The following is a 16,693-nucleotide window of genomic DNA, read 5'->3' as shown; positions in this document are numbered from 1 at the left end:
ACCTGAGGGAGATTACAGCAGGGAGGTGGCCTCTCCGCCCTTGTTAGCTCAGCGCGCCCTGAGTCAGTGCGGGCCCATTTCTGACGGGGAGACCCGCCAGTTTTACGGATCTGCGGCCTGCTGAGTGATTTGTGCAGCATGGTGACTTAATGCGGATCTTCAGCTCCTGTGAAGCGGGGACTGGCAGGTTCTCAGGACACCCTCTTACTGCTTAGACTCGGAGCTGATGCAACTTGTGTCATTTGGGCTGGCCAGCCTGTGTTTATAGGAAGCGCTTATGAAATTGATCTCCAGTTACTCCAAATTTCTCCACATTGAGGGCTTTCCATTCTGGGGAGCTACGTTTTTGATAATTTATCTTTTCAGAGGAAATTGTTTCTATCTTCCAGTGTTGTTGTTGTTGTTGTTGTTTTTTAAATATATTTTATTGATGTTTTACAGAGGAAGGGAGAGGGATAGAGAGTTAGAAACACCAATGAGAGAGAAACATTGATCAGCTGCCTCCTGTACACCCCCTACCTGGGATGTGACCGTAATCAAGGCACATGCCCTTGACCAGAATCGAACGCGGGACCTTTCAGTCTGCAGGCCGACACTATTTACTGAGCCAAACCGGTTTCAGCTCTCCTTGTATTTCTAACTCTTGTGCTTTCCTTATGACAGCTTAAGGTTTTCCAGGTTCAAGTCAAGCATCTCTGTCCACGAAGCAGCCTAAGCACTTCATTTTGCATCTCACCAGAAAACAGTTATATCTGGTTAAATCGCCTCTGGTTGGTCTGTCTGTTTGAACACTGCTGATTAACATTCAGATTATGCAGACGTCAAGGAAGATTCTGGTGATGGTCTTTTTAGCCTGTGAGACAAGTTCCAAAATATTTAAACTATTCATGCCGACAGTTGCAGAAATACATTACATATTAAACAGGCAATCTCCTTCATTGATAACATCCTTCGTCAAAAACAAAGCACCTAACTTTGTTTTCCTCCTGATAGATTATTTAATATCTCTTTATGTTGTCTCCTTTAGAAAGATAGGTTCTCCCATAACCTATAGATGGTAGAGGAGATAATTTTGATACCAATGATAAGAAGTGATTGAGAAGGATAATTCAGTCAGCCACTATTTGTTCCCAGGCATTTATTAAGTGTCTGAGGTGTTCCAAGCACACTTTGGGCCTAGAGATACAAAGATGAGTGAGATACGGTGGAATCTTGGATCAGGGTGTGCCCATAAGCATGGAACTGATTTAATTTACATAACTAAGTGGGCACGTGAAATTGGCAAATATTTAATGAATGCCTAAAATGGTGACCAGTTTTGGAAATTCAACTTAGTCTAAGAAGATGAGTATCAAAGGGGCGATAGGTGGATGATTCTAAGACGGAAAGGGGTGGTGGTCATACCCATCAGTGATTCTGAATCCGTCCTAGCAGCCAGGAGGCATGCTAACTGCTAGTTATGCACACAGCCCCATGAGTCTCCAGTGGCTCCAAGTTGCAGAAGTGATTATGCAGCAGTTCTTATTTTGGCCAGATTTTCCAGCTGTCAACGTGAAGGACGCTTTCTCCTTTAAGCCTTCACTGCGAGTCAGCCTGTCGTGGGGCTTAGTGGTTTCAGCCTCAGCCTTTTTCCTGTTCAGCTGCATGCTTTCCCGCCTTCGCTGAGGGCGCCGGGCAAGCCCTTTGCCAGAACACGCAATGACGGGAACACACCCCGTCTTCAGAGGAAGGACCCTCTTTCCGCTCCCTGGAAACCCTGTGCGAAGCCAGGGGGGAGGAGACGGCAGCGGGGAGGAGACGGCGGGAGGAGGCTGCAGCCCCTGACCTGAGGGTTTTCCTTTCGGAGGGAGCCTGTGCTGACCTGGAGAGAGGCAGCGGGGAGGGAGCGAGCTGGAGGCCATGGAGGGCAGGTGTCCTGCTCCCTTCGTGGCCAGAGAGCTGCTCCCTCTTTCAGGTCCTACACTTGCTTCCTCTCTGCAGAAAACAAGGCGCCCAGCTGAGAGTCTGCAGGTAGAGGCAGGAAGTAGGCTACTTAGACTGGCTGACTACCAGGATATGCCAAAGGACATCCCCCTCATTTCTTTAGGTGACCAGTTATTTCCCACGGATGCAACGTATGCAGCTGGGGAGGGTGAAAGGTGTTAAGGCTCCAGTTAGCATTCTGTAGCGTTGCTGGGTGATCTGGGCTGCAGGTTCCAGTAGCTGGGCAGCATCTGGGCCCTCTGTGCTCAGCAGCTCTGTGCTGCGTGAACAGATACCACCCAGCAGGAGGAGTAACTTGTTAGCGTGTGACACTGTTTGGGGAGTTTGCACCCCACCTTATAATTGTTGTGAAAGTGATTACTGTATAAGCCAAACGTTCCCTCCACTGTCTAGCTCCGCCATCTTCTTCGTTCAAGGGTTCAAACAAGTCATTTGTCACAGTCACTTCTCTCCTGCCCTGTGTCAGTGCGGGTGAGAGAGGACATACACTCCCTAAGTGGAGGGAGGCTGGTGGGGTGGAAACATGGGTTTGAAACTATGGAGATGGAGAGTAACAGGGAACAGGCGGGTACTTGACGTCCACAGATGGTGCAGGATTAGTCATAGTTTAATGTATTCTGGACGGTGTAAAAATATCACATTTTTTTGAAATCAAGAACAAAGATAAGTACTAAGTGCCATCTCAGGATGGGATCTGCCTTATCAAGTCAGATCATGTCGCTTTGGCTGGGAATATTTCCTCCCCCAAAATAAAGCACATATTTAAATCTAAGCATATTTCTTGGTGGGTGTTTGACCCAGTTCTGTTGACCAGCCTACAGTGGTGCCTGGGAAAAGCAGTGTGGTCTGGTAGTTAGATCTTCTCAGGCCTTTTTGGGGAAGAGACTTTTTGAACATTGAATGTTCAGATTGTTGAATGATAATTTGGTTCTTTCTTAGAAAATTATAGCCATAATTTTGGCTCTAGGATTATACTACTAGTATACATAGATCAAGGCTGAATACATTATAGACAGCAGAGCCTGTGTTGTCTTCAGAATAAAAAACAAGTTTGTTTTATGTCCATGAAAAAATAACCGGGGACAAATTAAATCTTGATAGCTGGGAGTATCTATCTAAATATTTCTCTACCATTCTGGCATCATTACAAACAAATGCAAGCTTCATAATGATGTCATAAATCTGTTGGATTCATGGGTTCAATCTCAGAGCTGGGAGGGAAACTGGAACTCCAGAAATGTAAAAAACCATTTTACATTCATGAGAATTGCACTTGGGAGGGTGAGGTGTTTTCCCTGATGGTGGGACCGTCTTGTTACTAAAGTGTCGTCATAGACAGATGCTTAAGCGCGTGCCAAGCCTGGGCGCCGCGGTTCCAGCTCCGATGGAAGGGATGTGAGGCCGCGTGGAGGTCCTCATCATAGACACCATCTCGGGGCGGGAGAGACCGTGCCCACTCCTGGGGTTATGCCAGGGAATACCTCCGCACAGGGTGCTAAATGGGAAAAGCAGGCACACACTTTTATACTCACTGGTCTCCGCTTGAAGGGGTGTGTGACGATAAGGCCTAGAGAGAGGTGTGGTGCCAGCGTGAATCTGGGTGTCTGAGCGCCGTGTGCCAGCTGCAGGTTAGCGGTGGCAGCGTCGGTGAAAGGAAAACCAGCATGATGTGGGCCGCAGTCCTCTCTGGTGAAGGGGCATGACTTCCGCTTCCTTTTCATGTTTCTAACATTTCCCACAAGTACATTACTGTGTTTCTTAAAAATTCTCACCCGAGGCTATTTTTCCATTGATTTTTAGAGTGGAAGAGAGGGGAAGAAGAGAGAAACATCGAAAATTCTTTCTGTTTCTTTGGATTCGCTGTGTTTCAAATAAGCTGAAACAGAATGTAAAGAAGTTGTTCTAGCAAATCACTTTTTATCATCTGTATTTGATATGTAGTACATGTTTATTATAACAATCATTCATACAGTAACATTCAAGAAAAAAGTAAAAAAATTATACCATATTTAGTGGCAGTAAGGGTTGGCTTTCTGGGATTTTTTCTTTCTTTCATGTAACATGTAAGTGTAATATTTAAGGTTTATTTATTTGATATTTATGGTTGTTTTGAGAAATATGTTATGGTGAAGAGTCAAGATCTTTTGTCTTACCATTGGAAACTCTAGTTTGCCCCCTGCTGTATGATATATTTATTACAGATCTTAAGCAAGAAATCAAAGAAATGGTTTTGAAAAGGAAAAAAAAAACAAAACCAAAACACCCTTCAACCAATGGCTGTTAGACAGAATTCTACTGGCCTAGCTCAGATCTTACCTTGTTCGAAAGCCTTCCTCAGTTCCCTGACTGTACTGACTATTCTTTCATTATGGTGACAGAAATTGGTGCCTCTGATACAGAACAGTATTAAACCCATTCTATAATTTACATTCTAAAATTTACATTCACTTCATTTGTTAGTTTATAGTGAGCATTTACTAATAACATAACAATTATATTATGTTCAAGTAAATGAATTATTCTGAATTTAAATCTATGAATGAACCCATTTTCCTCTATTATATATGTGATGCTAACGAAGATATTCACCTAGAACACAGCGGGGAAGTTTTTTTTTCCGAATGTGTGGTTGTGCATAGAATGCTACATGCACCAAAGAGAAAACAAAACATTTTTTTCTTATCACGTTTTATTGAGGAAACATATAAAACATCACTACATTAGTAATACATTGCATGCAGAAGCATCTAATCCAAAAAGGAGTTTTTGGAAATATTTTTTATGAAACAAGTTTATAAATACTCTGCTTCCTATAGTCTTCCTTTCCCTTTATCTGATAAAACTTTTCTAAGACAACCCATTTATCCATTTAATAATGCTATCCTTTCAAGTAAACATGCAGGGCGGGAGATATGACCCAAACTACCTTCTGTCATACTTATTTATTTGTTACATCTACTTTTCTGGCTTCTGGATTTGTTTTTAAGCTCTAACACATGTGCTTGTCACCTTTACCTCTTAGATACATCAGTCTCGTAACTGAAGCAGTGAAGGGGCAGTCTTGCTTGTTTGGGATGATGTTTTTAAAACACGCCGATTTCCGAGGCAGGAGTCACACGAGGGAAGCTGATGGTCTGTCTGGGAGTGATGGAGGTTCCTCCCCACAGAGAGGAGAGAAGATGAAATGGCTCTGGGTTTGCTCCCGAGGATTATATGGAGGGAGCATCCACCTTACATCGCTGCATATTGATAGATGGAGAGAAGAGAAAGCTCACAGAAAAATTTTCTCGCCCTTCTCACAGTGGTTTTTACCTAATTTGAAAACTTTAATCTGTCAGTAGTATTTTATTCATAATTTTTCACATCTAATACTATTTTCAGTTTTAATTCCATTATCACCTTCCATTTAATGATTTACTAACATGAATTGGTGCACGGGTGGGGTCTGACCTGATCAGGCCGGCTGTGGGGAGGGGCCGCAGGTGGTTGGCCGGTTGACCAGTTGGCCCTGCGCCTTGGTCTAACTCCTGTTCGAACTGCCGGTTGAGGGGACAATTTGCATATTAGCCTTTATAACAGAGGATTGTTTCACAATTTTTAGAATGACTGGCCTATTAGAATAAAAATTAAAAAAAATAGGCCAGATACGGCCACGGGGCTGAATGTGCACAGGTACTACATGGCAGGCTTTTGGTTGTGAGAATGGCCACGACACCATGCTCTCTGGCTATGCTGTGGACTTCATCTAACTGTAGAGTCATGAAATGCAGCAGAATCTTGGCTATGAATGACCGAAGGAAGGAATGGCTGTGATGACTGGCAATACGTGTAATTTGGAAGCGATTAGAAAACATGTAAATAACCTGGCTGTCTTAGCCATTCTACACTTTAACCTCCCAAAGCCATTTTATCTTCTTGAGAGAGACTTTTCCTCCAAGTAGAAAATAGCAAAGACCATGCAACAGGCCAAATGAGATCCTCCCGTGTCTGATGAAGTTCTAGAACTAAGGTTACAGTATTACAGAGCACACCGGCCGAGCACCCGAGCGGTGGGTTCAAGTTTGTACCATAACTGGCTGGTGGTGACACGCACTGTCTCCAGTTCTAGATTCCTTTTCTGTGAAATGAGAGCATTGGGCAAGAGTGTTTGTGAGATGCCCCAGATTTTACAATAGTTTTACTTAAAAAGGAAGAAGCACCAAAATTATTTCCTTCCAAAGGAAAGTCCCCAGAAATAAATTTATTTCATTTACATGATCTAACGAGTCATATTATAGTCACTACTACAGTTTACATATTTTACAGAACTAAATAAAACCACCTCACTGGAGTTTCTTTCTCTCAGGCCAGCTCTGAGCGCATTAACAATATGCAATCTCTACATGCGTTTCACTGCATTCCCCAGAAGAAGTAGCAGTGTGAAAGGAAAAACAGAACTGGGTAATGGTCAAATACTTAACTAATTACCTTTGGTGGGAACTCAAACATGTATCCCCAGAGTCTTATTCTAAGTCTTGATGTGAATTAGAAGCGCCGTGAGACAGAAATCATGCCTGTCTTCTCCCCCAGGTATGCACAGAGCCAAGCCCAGCTCTCAGCACAGAGAGCTTTTCAGTTGTTGACTGTACACATGTACAGAGGCGCCTGTGGACATGATCTAGTCACCAAATAAAAATTCTGTGGCTCTGGCCAATGGTACTGACTAAACCGTATTCCATATGTTCTTCTGACATCAGTAAGTGAGAGCAGGGAAAACATTCTCTGTAATGGGGAAAACTACGACTTCCCCTAAGGACTGTTTATACTGTGGTATTTTCAGTTTTGATTTTGCTATTCTAATTGCTATTTACAATTAATGATACAAATCAATAAAAGTGCAACAAAAATTAATCCATATTGATTATGTATACATGTACAAATATATAGGTGCATATCTATACATATATATTGATAGCCCATTTTCAGTGATGCATTTAGCTGGCAAACTCTTTCCCCTGTTTCCATGTTATATTAAACATGCCCTAAATATTTCATATCTTGAGAAACCATTTGGAGAGACAAATGATTTTATTTTTTTCTATTGCTAAATGCTCCATCTTCCTTTTCAGTTTCCTTTCAGAAATGTACACTTTATTCACTTTCTCAATTCAGATATTTAATAGAGATAATTCTCTAGAAACACAAATGTCTGGTGAATGCAGACAAGACTTCCAAGGACGAGGGCATCTGGGCCAGGTTGACAGGCCAGAGACCTCTGAGGTTCGCCTTTGGAGTGTGTGCTCTGTATTAGGCAGGATCAAAGGACACAGCGCATTTCTTCAAGTGTTTTTGGCGTATTATTGAAAGTCAGAAATAATTTCAAAAGGCTCATCTAACGTTCCCAGCCATATCTATCCCCCCAAAAAAGATGTGATCAAAAAATTAGAATATTTGTCAACTATTAAAATGTTAAATATAGTACATTACCCATTTTTGGTGGGCATGTTGGTGATTGCAGAGGGTAAGGAATACTGGCTCTAAAGCGCTCACTGCTGGGAGTAATGTATGTTGCTGTACCGTGTTACTCTGTGAACACTGACAGCGCTCACTGCTGGGAGTAATGTATGTTGCTGTAGTGTGTTACTCTGTGAACACTGAGGGCGCTCACTGCTGGGAGTAATGTATGTTGCTGTAGCGTGTTACTCTGTGTCGGGATGCCATTGGGGACGTGGAGCCAATGGTTCGGCTGATGTGGATATCCGGGGGACTCACCATCTGTGTCACCTGGATTTCCGGCCCTACCAAGATGCCGCCACTCACCACCGGCCCCACGCAGCCGTCAGCCATGCTGCCGCCCCTGGCGTCAGGCCCGCCGGGGCCGGCCACCACGCGCTCCGTGTAGATGAGGCTCTGGGCGCCGGCCAGCTCGGCGGGCACGCAGAGGCTCCCCTGGACGTCGTAGACGGGCGCCATCACCGTCTCCGTCACCACCACGTTGGGCGCCAGCTGCGGGTCGAACACGATGGTGGTGGGCTGCACGCACGGCTCCGTCGTCGTGTAGGTCTCGGTCACCACGATGTCCCCGTGCATGGCGGGCTCCGCCATCGCCAGCTCCGCCTGGAACTCCGCCTCCGAGAGCGCCATGCCCGAGGACTCGCTCACGAAGTAGTTGGGCCCGAGCAGAGGGAGGTCCGTGCTGATGGGGATGCAGGCCTGCTGGGAGGGAAACGGCTCGATCTCTGTGTCCAGGCAGATCTCGGCCAGCGTCCTGAACTTGGGATCCAACGCCTCCATGCAGTCTTCCTCCAGGTCGTCCACAATCCAGCTGCAGCAGCCGATGGAGCCCACGGGCGAGCCCACGCCCTCGTGGTCATAGATGAGCAGGCAGTCGTTGGCCGGCCGCCCTTCGTCTTCGTCTGCGTAGGCATGCGCTTTCTGGAAGGAGGAAACAACGGAGTCAGGAGGCATCTGGTTTAAGATTTTATGGAATGAGCCTCGGGAAGCCCTGATTCTTGGCTGTCTCGCTAAGTGACTGGCATTGTTGGGGGGGCTCACTGCGCATTAACGCTGCATGGAATTAGAATAAATGTGTATTTTCCTGTTTGAATGCTGACAAGCAATCATTTCTACATTTTACTCCGAGTATGGGTCAAAGACAAGGTGTTAACCGTTTGGGTTTGTGGTCTTTGTTTCTGAGATGGTCAAGAAATAATAAAACGCATCAAGTCACATTCAGAGTATTCTTTAAGGAGGTATTTGATCAACTTAGAATGAAAGCAAGTGTGAAGATGTGAATCTCTCTAAGTCCCAGAGACTCGTACAGAATGCCATTGGGGTGTTATGTGGTCAGAGTGAGAAGAGGTGGGGTCTCTCTGGAGTTAGGCTAACAGGCGGAGGGCACTAGGAGGTAACCTAGTGTGATCGTTAAATTATTTTGATGACAGGCCCTTTCATGGTAGGAGCCATGAAAGTGGAAGGGGTGGGTGGGAGCAGAGGCCTGCCATTCTCTCCCCCTTCCTCTCACCTCTCACCTGCCAGGGCCTTGGGTGGGCCCCGTGGAATGCTATAGGGCCTGCCCAGCGCCATCTGAATCACCTGGTATAAACTGACCCCTTCCTTGTTTTATTTACTAAAATGTTTTTTATTGGTTTTTAGATAGAGAGGAAGGGAGAGGGAAAGAGAGAAGAAACATCAATGATGAGAGAGAATAACTGGGTGCCTCCTGCACACCTCTCACAGGGATGGAGCCTGCAACCCAGGCGTGTGCCCTCCAACCCAGACATGTGCCCTGACCTGGAATGGAACCAGTGATCTCTTCTTTCCAACTACTGAGCACACCGGCCAGGCCCCCCTCTTTATTTTATAAGTAAGGATGCTGAAAGGCCCAGAGAGGGGCAATGGCATGCCCCAGGCTTCCCGGGTGCCAGGGAGGGGAGGGGGCGGGTGGGGGTGGAGATGGGAGTGGTTACCTCGGAGAAGTAGCTGTCCAGGAACGCCAGGTTCAGGCCCGTGTCCGCCTGCTCCCTCGGGGGGCCCAGTGTGGAGCTCCTCCTCCGCAGGGTGCCCCCCACCCCAGCTGCCAGGCCGGTGCCCAGCCCGGTGCCCAGCTCCACGCCCGACACACCCCCCTCCACCGTGCCGCCGGCCGCGTACGTGTTCGTGTAGATCTCTGTGGGGAGAAGGGGTTTCAGTGCTGGATTGTCGCTTTGTGTGTCCAAGGAAACCACTGCTGGGCTGTCTGCGGCCCCCCCTCTCCCCACCCCTCCCAACCAGGCAAGACGCCCTGGCATCAGCCACTGCTCCGGCTGATGACCACTGGTGCTCAGAGCAGCTGCCTGATGGCCTCACACTGCCTGCACCAGCCAGTGCCCACACCAGCCAGTGCCTGCACCAGCCAGGGCCCGCACCAGCCAGGGCTGCACCAGCCAGTGCCCACACCAGCCAGTGCCCGCACCAGCCAGTGCCCACACCAGCCAGTGTCCGCACCAGCCAGTGCCTGCACCAGCCAGGGCCCGCACCAGCCAGGGCCGCACTGGCCAGGGCCCGCAGTGCCCCTTTGGCAAGCTCCCAGCCTCCAGGGTTTGCACCCTCGCCAGGACCTCCCACAGCAAGGCAGCCGTGTGTTTGCCTGAGGAGCTCAAGGCCTGGCTCACCGGGTGCTGGGGACAGCTGGCCTCCAGGGGCGCTCATTCTCCCCAGCCTGCCTCCGACACAGGAGCCATGTCTGGGAGAGCCGGGGCTGGGGGAGAGCTGGGGCTGGGAGAGATCTGGGGGCTGGTGGGGGGAATCTGGGGCTGGGAGAGATCTGGGGGCTGGTGGGGGGAATCTGGGGCTGGGGGAGAAGGGGGGCTGGGAGAGAAAGGGGGCGGGGAGAGAAGGGGGGCTGGGAGAGATCTGGGGGCTGGGAGAGAAGGGGGAGGGGAGAGAAGGGGGGCGGGGAGAGAAGGGGGGCGGGGAGACATCTGGGGGCATGAAGTTTACTGGCTGAATAATTTTGCAAATTTTAAAATTTTGGTGTCCACTCACCGGAGGAATCCATTCGATCCTGCGTATTGGAAGCTGTTATTGGAACACATATGTTTGACACATCCTGAAAAGAAAAAAAAATATATTAAAAAAATGAATGCTTTTGTTAAATATTTAAAATGGACATCTTTCTATTTCCGTGGGCGGTGTAACTGCCCGGACCTTCTCGGTTTCCACGGAGACGCCGTGTGGAGTACTCACCCTGTCCTCAGGATGGGCCCCTTCTATCCTCCAGGACTGAATCACGCCTTCCCCGCCCTCGGGCACCGGCGCGAACCGGGTGCCCAGGCCCTGGGGCTGCCTCCGCCTGCAGCAGCAGAAGAGCAGCAGGAGCGGCGACACTGCGGGCGGAAGGAGGAGTCAGGGGAGCTGCGCCCAGGGAGTCCTGAGTGTCCATTGTGTTTAGAACAAATGTCAGAGCACCATTTCCCCCAAAGACCCAGTGTGCATGTCCACCTTTATAAATGCAAACCCACCAAATCACACAGAGCGGTGGTCGGCAAACTCATTAGCCAACAGGGCCAAATATCAACAGCACAACGACTGAAATGTCTTTGCAGAGCCGAAAACCGACTCCTGCGCATGGGCCACAGAGATTTAATCACACTGTACGTGCAGTCCCGCACGTGGTGTTTTGTGGAAGAGCCGCCCGCAAGGAGCCAAAGAACTGAATGTGGCTCTTGAGCTGAGTTTTGCCGACCACTGACCTAGACTGCAGAGCTGGAACGAAGCGGATTTAGACCATGTGTCCTGGGCCCTTCCTGGCAGATTCGGAAAGCACATCTTGGCTCTCCTCCGAGGTTCCTGAACTGGGTGGTAGCAGGTTTAGGATTTAAATCAGATGTTAGGATCCCTAGTTCCCCTAAATGCATGCACATTTACATATGTGTATTTATCCACAAATAACCATCTGTGCCTGTGTATGTATGGGTAAGCCTATCTATATGTAACTGGGTATTAACATTTGCGTAAATATGTACTAACCTCCATGGTCATGTGTGCATGTGCAGGTCCCTGGATTCGTGTATGTGCACACACACCATCCTCTGTCCAAGAAAATCCTCGACTTTTTAGGAAGTGGTTCCAAGTCACCTCCACCAGGAAGACTTGCCCACCTTCCCCTGGGACTTAGCTGCCGGTGCCTCGCCCTCCTGAAGCTCTCTCTGCACTTCCCACCCAAGGCTTACTTTATAGGGTTTGCACGTGTTCCCATCTTCATGCCCCTCACTGACTCTAGACCTTTAGTTACCCTGATTGAACACGCACTGGCCCTCACCAGTTCCTTTGTGTAGCTCCAGGTTTTCACAAAAGTTGCCACAGATACTGAAAAGAAGTGGCCAAGGGAATGCAAGCCCGGTTCCACTCTTATTGAAAGAACTGTTGTGAAGAGGGATTGAACCCAGGACTTACAGAGCAGTAGGAGGAGGCCCAGAGCTATCATGCCAATCCCCGCTGGTCCCAGGCCAACATTGGAACCCTCAATGCGGTCGCCAGGGACAAGCCCATCTATGTCGCCGGTAACGGAGCTGCCATCCCCAGTGGAGACGCCCGGAGTGGCAGAGTGCAAGCACGTCTGGCTGACGTCACAGTCGCAGGCCTCGATCCTAACTGTCTGGGGCAGCTCACACTCCCGGTTGAGGCTGTCCTTCACCAGGATCGGGATTTGGTAAGCTCCCGCTGACAGTGGCTGCCCAGCCGTCAGGAGGGCTGAGGTAGCTGAAAGGGAGAAGAGGAAAGAGGAAAGAAATTAACTCACTTGCTGGTGATCCTTCCTAATACTCAGGCCGGACTTAGGACCTGATCCCTTAGTTATCAGCTCCCTCTGCTTATTAAGAAGCAAAACAAAGAAACACAATGAATTTTTAAGACTTTTTCCTGCTGGATTGTTATTTCTACAAAGACCACCAGGCTGCTGCTGCCCACCCAGAGCAGCAGTAGATATTTGTCCAGTGAAGGAAGAGTATTGAGCTGAAAGGGAATACTGGAAGTCCTCTATTTAGGATTACACTTTACAGATATCCTCCCTAAGACAGTTGTTTATCTCTTATTCAGAATCGTCGCCCTTTCATTTAAAATTATTCCAATAACTATTATTTTTCTAATTCTTTGTGCTAGTATTGCCTATTGGTTTTCTATAGAAATTATTGATTAAATATTGGTTGGAATTTATTTACCAACCCAAGGCATTTTAAAGATGATTAAATTTATACCTAATGCATGAATAGTAATTAATCCATGACTCAATAATAATAATTACTATTGCTTATTACTTTCAGTTGGCTATATGATACTCCATCTAGCTGTACCAAAATGTTGCCCAGGCACAAAGTAAGACGTGAATAAAGCAGTGGCATAGTGGCATGTTAGGTGAAATCTTATTCTGCTCTTCTACACCAACATTGAAACAGGACTCTGGGAATATTATATCTAGTGTCATTATATATACACTAGAGAACTGGTGCATGGAATTCATACACTTGCGGGGGAGGGGTTCCTCAGCTGGCCTCCGCCCTCTCGCAGTCCAAGAGCCCTTGGGGGATGTTCCACTGATGGCTTAGGCCTGCTCCTCGGGGGGAGCAGGCTTAGGGGGGAGCAGGCCTAAGCTATCAGTACGACATCCTTAGCACTGCCGTGGAGGTGAAGAGGCACCCACCACCGCAGTTGCTTTTGCCAGCCATGAGCCCATGAGAGTGTACTGACCATCAGATGGCAGCTCCTGTGTTGAGCATCTGCCCCCTGGTGGTCAGTGCATGTCGTAGTGACCAATTGTCCTGCTGTTTGATCGATTTGCATATTAGCCTTTTATTGTATAGGATAAATATACATATTACTGGCAAATCTATGATATCATTACCAATTTCCATGTTGAACGTTCTTCTTGTATTTTTTACTCATAGTGTTTAAGATCCGAATGCGGAAAACGTGGCTAGAAATTACTGTTTAAGAATGGACTATTGGACTTGATAGGGAAAGGGGAATTCAGAGTTGTCTTGATTTTAATAGAATTGCTTTAATATGCTTAGCTCTCTTAAAGATTATAGTAGTTTTGTGGAGACAAGGGAAAAGTTTTTATGGGGAAAACATTTCTTTCTTTGGCTAAGTCCCTAGTGGGGGCATTTCCCCAGCAGTAGTTTACGGTTTCTCCTTTCTGTGGATGGAGAAGCCTGGTGGCCTCAGAAAGGGGGCGTGTTTCCTTTCACAGATGACCTCCATCCCCCTGCCCCCGCTGACCCCCACAGCCCTGTCTCCAAAGTCTTTCCTCTTTTTCCAGGTGAGTGTGAGATTAGAGAGCCAGCTTAGCCCAAACGAGGCCTTCTGAGCATTTCACTTTCTAATTGACATTTAACATTTCAGAAAAAAGAACCTAAAATATATTAAATACTATGTTGCCTGAAATTTACTCTTCATTTTAATCATTGCTTTCATTTTTATATAGCAACAACACAAACACACACACATTCTGGGATATTTATACTTTTCACACTTTGGTTGATGCATTCTTTTGTATCTAAATGCTTCACATAATTATAATTTTAATGCTGCATAGTACTACATTTTAATAAAATGTACCTCAGTTTGCCTAATTATTCATCTAATATTGCACAACTGGGTTTAAATTTTTATCCTTACAAATAAGTCTGAGCTCATAGCTCCTTATAAAAACAACTCGAGGCCTGGTACATGATTTCACACACCAGTGGGGCCCCTCGGCCTGGCCTGTGGGATCAGGCTGAAACCAGCTCTCTAACATTCCCAGAGAGGTTCTGGATTGTGTGAGGATGCAGGCTAGGGCGAGGGACTCCACTGGTGCACAATCGGGGCCAGGGAGGGGGACACAGGAGGGCTCTAGGGCATGACCAGCCCATCTCTCAGTCATGATCGGCCGGACCTCGGCAGCAAGCTAACCTACTGGTCGGAACATCTGCTGATGGTGGTCAGTGCACATCATAGCAACTGGTTGACTGTCTCCTGATGGTTAGTGCATGTCAGCGAGTGGTTGAGCAGCCTTAGCATATCATTAGCATGTTATGCTTTGATTGGTTGAATGGCCAACCAGATGACCAGGCACTTAGCATATTAAGCTTTTATTATGTAGGATTTCTTTGACCTCATACGCTTCTAAGTGAGCAGAAAATGTGTAGATGTGAATCTGTGGCATATTGAGTTTCAGAGACATTTAAGTGGCTTGCTGGAAATAATTTAGGCTTGGGAATTGTGACATCCGGCGAGTTTGTCATGGATTTGGTTTATTTCAAACTATTCAAATACTTGTGTAGTACCCCATCTATCTAAAATAATGGCTGATTTTTACATACTACTATTTGTAAATATCGATACAGTATTGACAAGACATTTTTACTTTTATTTCAGTTCAACATTTTTCCAAATAGCTTAAGTGTGCATATGAATTTGTTTCATTTAATATGAATATGGTGAGAATTATGGAAACAGAGATAGAAAATATGACATGGCCCTGGCTGGTTTGGCTCAGTAGATAGAGTGTCGGCTGCAGACCAAAGGGTCCTGGCTTTGATTCCAGTCAAGGGCACATCCCTGCGGTTTTGGAGGTATGGCATGCAGGAGGTGGCATGCAGGAGGCAGCCTATCGGTAATTCTCTCTCTCATTTTGATGTTTCTATCTTTCTCTCCCTTCCTCTCTAAAATCAATAGGAATATATTAAAAAGAAGTATGTTGTGGCTTGACTAGTTACTGGTAATTGTTTTTGCTTTTGGTCTTATAAGTACCGCGCGCTAACCGATTGCCCCACTGGAGCCCCTGCTTTTGGTCTTTAAAGTGAGCAAGTTGGCCTTCCACTTACCATTCACTGTTTTGATATCCCATAAGTTAGCTGTCCCGGGAGGCTGATCAACAACACAGAAGGAAAAGGGAGCCCCGTAGGAATGGTGGTTCACGTCTCTCGCGGATACAAGGATGGATGGAGAGGCAATGCAGATGGCGTTACGATCAGCAACAATGACTGGGCAGTAGTCATTGACATCCGGGACTTCAATGCAAATGGTTCCCGTAGCCGTTTTCCCAGAGCCATCTGGAAGGGAAGCATCGTGGGTGTTGGGGTGAATGGTGTCAGGGAGAAACCCCTCCTCACACCCCCTGGGGATCCACAGCACAGAGGAGCTGTGCGAGGGCCTCCAGAGATGGAGCATGAGGGCTCCTGCCTGCATCATCACCCGAAGCCACCTGCCTCTGTCACAACCTCCCAGCCTTGCTGTCTTCTTAGCTCTTTGGACAAGCTTCCTTCTAACTCAAGACTCCCTCTCGTCCTAGCCACTCTTCCTAAATGCTTCCACCTCCATCTTACTCTGCCAACTCCTCTGCATCTAAGATGCAAAAGGAAATGTCCTTCCTGGAGAAGGTTTGCTGCTATCGATTCCACCCTGCCCGCATGACTGAGACCCCCAGACAGCTCCGAGCCTCCATTTTAGGATGCTTACTGACTCCTGGGTTGTTGAAATAACCACAACTGAAATGAAATAACAATTTGTCAATATATTTTCTTTCCATTTTGACTGTTTAATTCCACCCATTAGATGCTATTTCTCTCGGAGAAGATGCTTCAGAAAACAAATATAAAAATACTTCATTCTCCCTCCCCACTACCATCTTTGGAATAAATTCTAGGTTAGTATATAATAGTTTATCAGAAAGGGCAAGGTGCCAGGAAATAGTAGCTGGGTTTTAGTCCATTTTTCTACTTTATGTTCTGTTACGACGAATAAAGAACATGTTGTTTTTAACATGTGAAGGGTCTTAGCTTTATCATGTGTAAACTAGAACATTATCCTCTCTTGGGTATTTTACTGGGTCATTTTTGGAGAAGTTAATAAACTTCTGTTAAAGACGGTTTCTGTGTGCCTCCGTGGAGAGCCATCCAGTTAATCAGAGGAAAACACACCGGACTGCTGTGGACACCCTACGTGGGGTTTGTGCAGTAGTTTCTTAATTCCTGCTTCGGTGTGGCCCTTCCGGCTTAGTTCTCACTGAGAGCCGTCAGATCATCCCACAGGTGGCTGTCTGTCCTGCCTGGTCCTCCGGGGCTTTCTCAGGGCCGTCGGCGGTGGGAGCCCACAGCTCAGGTACTGCTGGCAGGGCCTGCCCATGTCGTTTGCTATGTAAAGAGCTGTGCCCATCATCACTGAACAGGCTTATCTGAACCCCTTGGCGGGTGCTGTGCCAGGGCACTCA

The 16,693-nt window shown here is 47.0% G+C and overlaps 1 protein-coding gene across 1 annotated transcript in view; it reads right to left on the bottom strand.

Moving 5' to 3' along the window:
• Positions 1-7,405: 7,405 nt before the first annotated feature.
• Positions 7,406-16,693, bottom strand: part of DSG4 (desmoglein 4) — a 31,575-nt gene continuing 22,287 nt past the window's right edge. The window contains exons 11-16 of the mRNA XM_036417566.2: positions 15,309-15,536; positions 11,899-12,204; positions 10,690-10,829; positions 10,489-10,552; positions 9,432-9,631; positions 7,406-8,397 (exon numbers count right to left, since the gene is read on the bottom strand). Of these exons, the coding sequence (XP_036273459.1) occupies positions 7,627-8,397; positions 9,432-9,631; positions 10,489-10,552; positions 10,690-10,829; positions 11,899-12,204; positions 15,309-15,536 (1,709 nt within the window). The 3' untranslated portion in view covers positions 7,406-7,626. The remainder of the gene's footprint in view (positions 8,398-9,431; positions 9,632-10,488; positions 10,553-10,689; positions 10,830-11,898; positions 12,205-15,308; positions 15,537-16,693) is intronic.

Source organism: Pipistrellus kuhlii, unplaced genomic scaffold, assembly GCF_014108245.1.
Source record: "Pipistrellus kuhlii isolate mPipKuh1 unplaced genomic scaffold, mPipKuh1.p scaffold_m20_p_6, whole genome shotgun sequence".
NCBI lineage: Eukaryota > Metazoa > Chordata > Mammalia > Chiroptera > Vespertilionidae > Pipistrellus > Pipistrellus kuhlii.
This window is presented reverse-complemented; position numbering and strand designations above follow the sequence as displayed.